Source organism: Protomyctophum bolini (assembly GCF_963924005.1).
Source record: "Protomyctophum bolini genome assembly, chromosome: 9".
Classification (NCBI taxonomy): domain Eukaryota; kingdom Metazoa; phylum Chordata; class Actinopteri; order Myctophiformes; family Myctophidae; genus Protomyctophum; species Protomyctophum bolini.
Window position 1 is genome coordinate 26,952,726 of NC_137870.1, and position 9,643 is coordinate 26,962,368.

At 42.3% G+C, this 9,643-nt stretch overlaps 1 protein-coding gene across 1 annotated transcript; it reads left to right on the plus strand.

The window, feature by feature from the left end:
* The first annotated feature begins 5,472 nt into the window (after positions 1–5,472).
* Positions 5,473–9,630, plus strand: polr2d (RNA polymerase II subunit D). Its single transcript, XM_080772016.1, has 4 exons — positions 5,473–5,689; positions 7,172–7,352; positions 8,436–8,531; positions 9,303–9,630. Exons 1-4 carry the CDS (start codon positions 5,611–5,613, stop codon positions 9,379–9,381), a joined length of 435 nt encoding a protein of 144 aa, XP_080628142.1. The 5' UTR covers positions 5,473–5,610; the 3' UTR covers positions 9,382–9,630.
* Positions 9,631–9,643: the final 13 nt, after the last annotated feature.

Below are 9,643 nucleotides of genomic sequence, written 5' to 3' on the forward strand. Positions count from 1 at the left end.
TTATTTTCATAATGTAGCATTCCTACTTAAGTTAAACAACTTGAGTTCTTCTTCCACGGCTGTTGTTGATCATGTTTCCTGTGCCTGTTCTCAAAGTGGGGTCCTGACTAGAGATCCTCAGGGGTCCTCGGGGGGTTTCCAGGGGGTCCTTAGCAAAATGTGTTATAGCATCACAATCATTTTAACCACTGTATCCATATTTTATGGGGGTCCGTGACTCTGTGGCCAATTTGGGGGTCTTTGACATGAAAAGGTTTGAGAACCAGTGTTTCTCAACCTTTTCAGACCGTGACCCCGCAGAATAATCATATTTGAACTGGGGTGACAAGCACTTCTTGGAATGTAAAATACATTTTTGTTTGACTCCACACCGTCTTATATTTTTTGATAATTTGGCCAATGTTTGACTGTTTGACCCCAAAAATAATTTGAGAACCAGTGTCCTGACCTATACAACTCATGGCCGCCCACCCTAGAGCCTAGAACGTTTCTTCCAGTTAAAGCTGCCACTCAGACTGTAGCAAAAATAGCTTATTTAGCAAATATATGTGGCACTCTAATAAAATGTAATTGAATTGCGTTGCAGAGTTTGAGAGAGTGCAGAGACGCTGCTGAACTCAGAGGTTTACATGCAGCTGGAAGATCGTAAACAGCAGAACGAGAGCGCCGAGGATGAACATCTGAATCTGCTTCAAGAACAGAGAGACCATCGCTAGTGTCCGCAGGTGAGACACACAAACACACTGTCACATTATATTAATCATAACCAAATTCAAACGTTTGTTTGTATTTTACTCTGGGCACAGAGGTTACAGTGTGATATGTCATATAGTCTACACTGCTTCAATTCTTACAATTCAGTCATTTTATAAATGACTAAATACCACCACCTAGTGGCGGCATCACATAGCCAATAATTGAAAGCCTAGTTCAGCTACTTTTTGTTGTTGGACATTTTGACTATGAATATATATGAATATATCATTAGTAAATATATCAATCTCATATCTGCCAAGTGCAATTCTTGTTTACATAGCCAAAAAGCCAATCAAGAAATGTACATTTTATTTATACTATTAATTATTATTATAACGTTCAATCTGGAAAAAAACACTAAAATCATTAATCGCATATTATTTGTATGACAATTTATCCTTGCGTAAAATCATCATGATGGTGACATACAGCCCTAATTGGCTTCTATGTTTCCCTGCAGGTATCGGATCCTGAGGAGCTTGTGGTCACAGGGAGGAGAGCATCCATGTCAGACATCTCCTGCCTGGAGGACATTGAGTCTCTGAGCGTCCGGCAGCTCAAGGAGATCCTGGCCAGGAACTTTGTGGACTATAAAGGCTGCTGTGAAAAGTGGGAGTTGATGGAGAGGGTTACCAGACTGTACCACGACCACCAAGACCGAAATAATATAGGTGATGTCTTAAGAACCCAGAATCTAGTGTCTGAATATGAGTTAGCCGAAATTTTGCAACTCTAGATTCTTTTTTGAATGGAATGAATCTAGAGTTGCAATACCCCATTCATCCAATTTGCTTTTGCAATCTGCTTGTATTAAACGACGTTAAACTCGCCAACATTGCAGCTCTAGGCCAAGCTTGTCCTCTGCAAAGCTTCTGTTTCATAAAAATCCACCGCAGACATGTTATGAGCTACTTTGTCAAGAAATTCTGTGCAGGTGATTCTTTTTTAAGTGTTGGAGTTTGGAAGCAACGGCCCTGCAGGTACCACCTGTTTTAAAATTTCACATAATGGAGGAGGCAGCAGCACAACCCGTTAATAAAAACGAGTGCTTCCAAACTCTTAGAAAAAATATCACATTTGATTGTTTTAATTTTCCTTTAGGACAAAGTAAGGAAAACATTTTATATAGTTTATTTTTCTTGGACCTGTTGTTTTCTCAAAGATTAAATCATTTGATTTTGTGAAATGGCTGGATTGAGTGTTGTTACTGCAGGAATTATTCAACAGTCACTGCTAGCAGTAGCCTATGCAACGGTTCCCAAACCTGACATGCACTTAGTATTGTAGGCATTACATTTCGTTTGACTAAATATTGTGAAAATAGCCGAACAAGATTGGATGTTTTCACAATGTTTGCCTCTTTCTTATGTAATTTTTAGAATTTGGTATTACAATGGGTTAAGTCATTTAATTGGAACTTCAGAAATGTGCATATACAATAAATACACTTAACTGTATGTAGGTTTGTTTACTGTTGAGAGAGAAAATAAACTTGCACATAAACTTGGAACCCAGGGCCTAGATGTTGCTGGACAGTTCATTGATAGGTCAGGGATTCTAAACCCTTTTCATGTAATTATCTGTTTGATATAGTCCATACAGACCCCCATTTTTAAGAATTTTTTCTTTATATCTATTACACTGTAAATCTTCAATCTCCATTGAGACCTAAGACCAGATTCTACAAACATCTTCTAAATCATGACAGTTTTCTGAAAAACCTGTTTAAGGACCCCCAGAATTATCTGTATTTGGCCACGGACCCCAATCTGAAAATATGTTGTTCCAGGGACCCCCCAGAAGCTAATATTTGAGTTAAAAACGTTTGCTGGGAAAGGATATTTATTAAAAGAATTGCACACGTTTATGATTTTTCAAAAATGGCAGATCTACAAGAACGTGAAGATCTGCTATTTTTCAACAGCTAAAAGTGGTTAAAAACTAAGGTGAGTCCTCAGGTATGGGTTAAAAGACCATCAGTTACACAAATAACCCAATGTTAAAAAACAGCACTGCAAAAAGGTTATTTTATATAAGAACATTTGATTTTTATTGAAAATGTACAAATGATTGCATTGAACATGCTGAAAACAAACTCAATAAAATGAACAATTATGACAATCTGTACTTTGTGTAGTACATTTTAAGACTAAGAGCACATTGAACATACAAATATTAATGATTGCATTGAACATACTGAAAACAAATTCAATAAAATGAATACAAGATAAAGTCAAGAAATATATTTACATGTAGTACCCCTTAATTTAAGGGTTAGTAAAACAATTATGAAAATCTGTACTTTGTGTAGTACATTTAAGAGCGCATAAAGTCTTAAGATGTTTAAGGCACATTTACCACTGTGCCACCGAGCGCTTCCCTAGTGGGTTGATTGTAGATGTTGGCTGCCACCCGTATTGGCGTCCATTCTGAAAGTAAGGCTCCAGCTGGGAGGCCTGGTGGAGACCCCTTTGTGAGAACTGCCGTGCCATGAACATGTCGCCGTCATACGGGACGTCCTTCCGCCGGTTCATTTTTATCATGCGTCCAGTAGGAGGAACATTCACTGTGCCATATTCTGGTATAGCAGCCATGGACTGGACTCTGGTCGTAGTGCCATAATACATTTGACCTTGATGTCCTCCTAGCCCGGAGGCCATGCTGCTCCTGGATCTGGCCATCAGAAGCTGCTGGTAGGATCTGGATCTCTCCAAAGTGCGGTAGCGGTTGTCAGCATGGGTGTTGGGGACCATGTCCTTCCGTGATGCTGGGTTGTGCACTGAGCTTACAGTGGGAACAGGCATGGTGTAGGGGACCTCCTTCCGCTGGATGGGTGCCGTGCGACGTACAGCAGGACTGTCAGACTCGTAACCCTGACCTTCATGTCCTCTTAGCCCGGAGGCCATGCTGCTCCTGGACCTGGACATCAGAAGCTGCTGGTAGGATCTGGATCTCTCCAAAGTGCGGTAGCGGTTGTCAGCATGGGTGTTGGGGACCATGTCCTTCCGTGATGCTGGGTTGTGCACTGAGCTTACAGTGGGAGCAGGCATTGTGTAGGGGACCTCCTTCCGCTGGATGGGTGCCGTGCGACGTACAGCAGGACTGTCAGACTCATAACCCTGACCTTGATGGCTGAGCCCAGGGGAAATGCTGCTCCTCCTGAGTTTGTCGTAGAGTATATATTCATCACGAGTGGTGCTGTAGGCTAACGGGGGCTCAGGCTTTAACCCAGAAGACACTGCGCTGTTGTAGGCTATCTGAGGCTTTGACACAACTGTCCTGTAGGCTATCTGGGACTCAGGCTTTGCCACTAGCTGCATGGGTACAAAGTATTTGTCCTTGTTGGTGGTGTCGTCGCTGGAGGGGACCACATCCATCCGCTGGATAGGTGCTGATTGTACGGTAGTAGGAGGAATGGAAGGTGAGCACACTCTACTATTCAAGGTTCCATCGGCTCTGTCAATAGTGCCATAACCCTCGTCCATAGAGTGGTGGTGCAGGTTGTCTACTGATGCCTGTTGGATGGTGGCTTCAACCCCAGCGTCCTGGCTGAGCACCGCTGCTGTAGACAGCTTGGTTTGGGTGGAGCGGTGGGGTTTGGGTGGGGGCACGGGTCGTCGTTGTGAGCCGTTGCTCTTCTTGGCAGGCTCTATGCAGGGCTGTGCCGTATTGAAGGCCCCATAGGTCAGCACCACAACGGGCTCCGTTGAACAGTCAGCGACTGCTCCTCCAGCACCAGCCAATGAATGCTGCTGAGGAGGGACCTTTACAAGGCCTCCTCCAAGCCTTGGTGGAGGCAACAGAGCCTTGACAGGATCAACCTGAACAAAGGGCAGTGGGGCTTCTCCGGACCTCTGGATGAGCTGTGGATCAGGTTTTCCATAACACTGACCCATGGTGACAGAACTGGCTTCTAGTGTTAACTAACTGTGCTAACTCACTGACTGCTACACTCTTCTCTGGGTTGAGAAACAAGGCTGGATCTGCAGCAGTAGCTAGCTCGGTCCAGTTGGTTAGTGATGATCACAGGAAGGTGAACTCTCTGTTGGATCGACTCTGCTACTCCGTGAAGAATATCAGAATGAAGCTCAACGGCTCGCCCCGGCCTTTTTATTCGAACGATGCCACGTCACACCACGACGCTTAAGCCAATCCGCGGCGTCGAGACGTTGTGTGTCGGGCCAATCAGAATCGGGCACGCGTGACGTCACTTGATGACTTTTCAAATGTCGCGCAACGGTTAACATGGTAATACATCAAACCTGGATGCTACTTTTTTTTAAAGTCGCGCTGCGGACGGTAACTAACCATAATTATATAACCATGGTTGGTCCACGGTTGATTTATCAACAAACAACCTGAGTTAACGTTTTTAAAAAGTCGGCGCTATGGAACTTCTGGGAACAAACCTGGATGGACTGCGAAAAAGTGGCGGGGGGAATTGGGAATTTGGGAATTGGGGTTATATAGAATTGGTTCATCGTATTCTATGACCGTTTTATAACGTGTTTAAATTGAAAGGTCTAAAAACGGTAAGCCAAATTCATGTTCCGTTGTATGGTGGTGTAACTTGTGACGAAAATATCAGATGTACACAGCTGTGTCTGCTACTCTGCTGTGAGCTTGTAAATCTGCTATTTTCGGCTTTGGTTTGCTGACCCCGGAAGAGGAGGAATGTTGCCTTGCCCCGGAAGTGAAAGTTTTGTTGTGTTTACAGAAAGCCGATCAGTCAGATGGGAGAAGAGCGTGCATACATTGTTGATTTATTAGTGTTTACATAATAACTGCTTCTGTGTTTTATGCTCTATTACTTTGTTTATTTTTTTAAGTGTTTATTGTTTACTCGTGGTCGTCATGGCGACGGGAGGCGGCGCGGCTCAAACGCATGTGGGTGATGTAGAAGAGGACGCTTCACAGCTACTGTTTCCTAAAGGTATCGTTAAGTTACTTGAATGTTTTCCTAGTCTAGTCTACTATAGAAGGTTATACCTTACATTCATGGACTATTTTGAGATTATTACAATTCCCAATTGTTTTCTTATAATATTTGAATTGTATAAGAGAATTATTACAGACAGACACAGTTGGTCAAACTGTTCAGAAGCAATATCTAAGGTTGGCCGTTAAAGCCTCAAATATGCTATAATTCTCCAACTAGTTGGCTCTATGTACTAGATTGTAGAACACCAAGTTGATCAGCGATCGTGTTGCTGTATATTGTGTATTAGCTTGTCTGGCACAGTTGATCGCGGTAGCCAGTAAACATAACGGTCATTGAGGTGTGAGAGGCAATCTCCAGCAGCAAATACACAATCGGATCCGCTAGACCAGGCCAATCACCCCCCCCCCCCCCTCCAAGATCATAGAACCATCATTCTACTTATTGTTTAGGAATCAGCACTAACAAAAATGTTAATGTTATAGTTTCCCAAAGCTGATTCATAACCTTTAATCTGAATAACCACCTGCTTTTTTCAAATCTCTGGGACCCCTGACGAAACGCTGTAAAATCCAGTCATTGATCATTTAAACTTTAAATTATCAATGACTGCAAAACAATATTACAGTCCCAGCCTTTAAATTTTAAAGGCTGGGACTGTAATATTGTTTTGTTTCAAAATACAATCATTGCACACACATATCAACATAGTACAGCAATGATTGTATTTAATCATATTAATTGTATTGTATTCAATCAATCTGTACTTTCACAGAAATAAATGAATACGGCCCTTATATTATAGTTGTAACAGCTTATTTACATAATGTAGCATTCCTACTTAAGTTAAACATCTTGAGTTCTTCTTCCACCGCTGTTGTTGATCATGTTTCCTTTGCCATTAGTTCTCAAAGTGGGGTCCTGACTAGAGACCCTCAGGGGTCCTCGAGGGGTTTCCAGGGGGTCCCTAGCAAAATGTGTTATAGCATCACTCATTTGAACCACTTTGTCCATATTTTATGGGGGTCTGTGTCGTGACTCTGTGGCCAATTTGGGGGTCTTTGACATGAAAAGGTTTGAGAACCAGTGTTTCTCAACCTTTTCAGGCAGTGACCCCGCAGAATAATCATATTTGAACTGGGGACCCCACGCCCTGAGTGACAAGCACTTCTTGGAATGTAGTTAAATAAAATGTAGTTTGACTCCACACCGTCTTATACTTTTTGATAATTTGGCCAATGTTTGACTGTTACACTGTCATCTGGGGACCCCCCACAAATAATTTGAGAACCAGTGTCCTGACCTATACAACTGATGGCCGCCCATCGACGTTTCTTCCAGTTAAAGCTGCCACTCAGACTGTAGCAAAAATAGCTTCTTCAGGGTGGGACAATGTGGCTGGGGTCTCTGCTCTTGAGTCAACTTGTTCTGTTGTGATGTGGCACTCTAATAAAATGTAATTGAATTGTGTTGCAGAGTTTGAGAGTGCAGAGACGCTGCTGAACTCAGAGGTTCACATGCTGCTGGAACATCGTAAACAGCAGAACGAGAGCGCTGAGGATGAACAGGAGCTGTCCGAAGTGTTCATGAAAACACTCAACTACACCGGACGCTTTAGCCGCTTCAAGAACAGAGAGACCATCGCTAGTGTCCGCAGGTGAGACACACAAACACACTGTCACATTATATTAATCATAATCGAATTAAAACGTTTGAAATCATCACAATATCACCCAGTGCTACTCTGTGCATAATGTGTAGTCTCAGGTCTCCAGATGTTGACAGGGCTTGACATGAACATTTTGAGACACTTTGATCTGAATCCAAATTCTAGCTATTCGTTGACATGGTTTGACGACTGGAGCAATTACTTAGTAATAGTTAACACACACAATGACACGCAAGCCGCGTCATCATCATCATACTTTACTCACGTCCTCATTTGGATACTGGGTTCCAGTTGCGATTGTTGGAATACACTCCAGTGAGTGTAGACAAGATATCACATAATCATTAATACAGTACCTAGGAGGCTAAGTGACCGATTGTACTCGTCTATTAGTTTGAGTTTGTGTCGCTAGCCGAAAGTAGACAATCTACAAGCTTAGTTGTATGAGCTTGTATTTTAGGAGAGCAACACATTGCCATTTTGACAGTAACTTGTGTGACTGTGAAATCTGTTTGTTAATTTTAAACCCTTGCCTTTAATGAATGCATTCTACTCGACTGAATGCACTGTCACCACACTCTGTTTAGCACATATTTGGCCATTCACACCTGTGTTAATGGCATCGAGTCGGAACCATTGGAAGATTTTAAATAACAAAAGGAAAGGACAGCTAAATGAGCCAATGACTGCCACCTACCCCCATTCTGTCGTAGCTGCATTTACAGCACAAAGCTAGGAGCGTCATTCATTACATTCCCTGGACAGCCCTTAATATCAAGCGCTGGGTGGCACATCCGTTTTCCTGTTCTGGTTCAGGAAAACAGTACATACAGTAACAAAGGTGTAATATGTATGTGTCTCTGGTTCAAATCTGCTGCCAAGACAATCAAATGAAGCCATGGTAAAAAATGAAATGGATCATTCTACCAGGTTTCCTTCTGTAAAGTTGAAACCTGGGACTACAAGTTATGCACAGATCTTATGCTGTCATAAATAGAGCCTGACTAAAATCGGTTTAGCGTGTGTGTGCGTGCATGCGTGTAACATGTGCTGTGCTGTTGTCTCTTCCAGTCTTCTACTACAAAAGAAGCTTCATAAGTTTGAGCTGGCTAGTCTGGCCAACCTGTGTCCTGAGGCAGCCGAGGAGGGCAAGGCTCTCATCCCCAGGTTAGTTTGTGTGTGTGTGTGTGTGTGTGTGCGTGTGTGTGTGTGTGTGTGTGTGTGTGTATATGTGTGTGTATATATATATATATATATAATACCATTATTGATGGGACTATCCGAATATCAGTTATTAGTTTTATTGGTCACATCACAGATTTACAGGTGTAAAGCAGTGGGTGAATCTTTTATTGATTTATTCTGGGGGGAGCTCCCCATCATTTTGTGGGAAGATGTAGAGTTGAGAGCAAAGGGAAAGAGATGGAAAACAGGTTAAATAATACAAATAAAGATATATACACATACTACTACAGACAGATAGCAGTGTGTGATAGCAGGTATACATTGTATATACATAGTTAGAACATTGGCATCATATCATCTGTCGGGTAGAAACCTCATATGTACAAAACATAGCTAAAGTAGGAGATCAACAAGGTCAAAACACATTTGTGATACTGTGCTATGATGAAGTAGGACATTCATTTATGGGAGAAAGATGAAATGACAAATGAGGTTTCTGCTCAAAAGAAACACATCGTTGCTGTCGGGTTACGGTAGACATTTTTTTCTTCCCACAAGCAAAAATCTTGTTGATCTGCTGCTTTTGCTATTTTTGAATTTGAATCCTGAAAAGTATAAGTCTTGGACATATGGGGTTTCCACCTGATAGACGAAATGCAGGTGAGGTGTGTACTGTGTACACTATGTTATTAAAGTGCTCCTCCTCCTCATCCCTACCAGTGAGTAATCCAGTGTTCTTCATGTGCTCCTCAGTTTAGAGGGACGCTTCGAGGACGAGGAACTGCAGCAGATCCTGGACGACATCCAGACCAAGAGAAGTTTCCAGTATTGATGACCTTCGATACCTGAGGTCCTCCTTCTGAACCCCTGCCGTCTTCATTCCAACCCATAACCGACACAATTACAACTACTTCCTCTCTGGTTGTAACGAAAAGGTTAACGCACCTGGAGAAACTAAACGCGTGTGTTGCACTGTGTTCATGAGTGTGCGTGCGATGTGAAAAACTAATCTTTACACAAATATACAACTTCAACAGCTTTCCTTTTTTTGTGTTTTGCAAATAAATGAGACATTTTTGTAGTTGTTTGTTGCT

Excerpts from the sequence above, each read along its gene's own strand:
- polr2d (XM_080772016.1), top strand. The coding sequence starts at position 5,611 with ATGGCGACGGGAGGCGGCGCGGCTCAAACGCATGTGGGTGATGTAGAA. Across the intron at positions 5,690-7,171 it reads ACAGCTACTGTTTCCTAAAG|AGTTTGAGAGTGCAGAGACG; the intron begins GTATCGTTAAGT and ends ATTGTGTTGCAG. Across the intron at positions 7,353-8,435 it reads ACCATCGCTAGTGTCCGCAG|TCTTCTACTACAAAAGAAGC; the intron begins GTGAGACACACA and ends TGTCTCTTCCAG.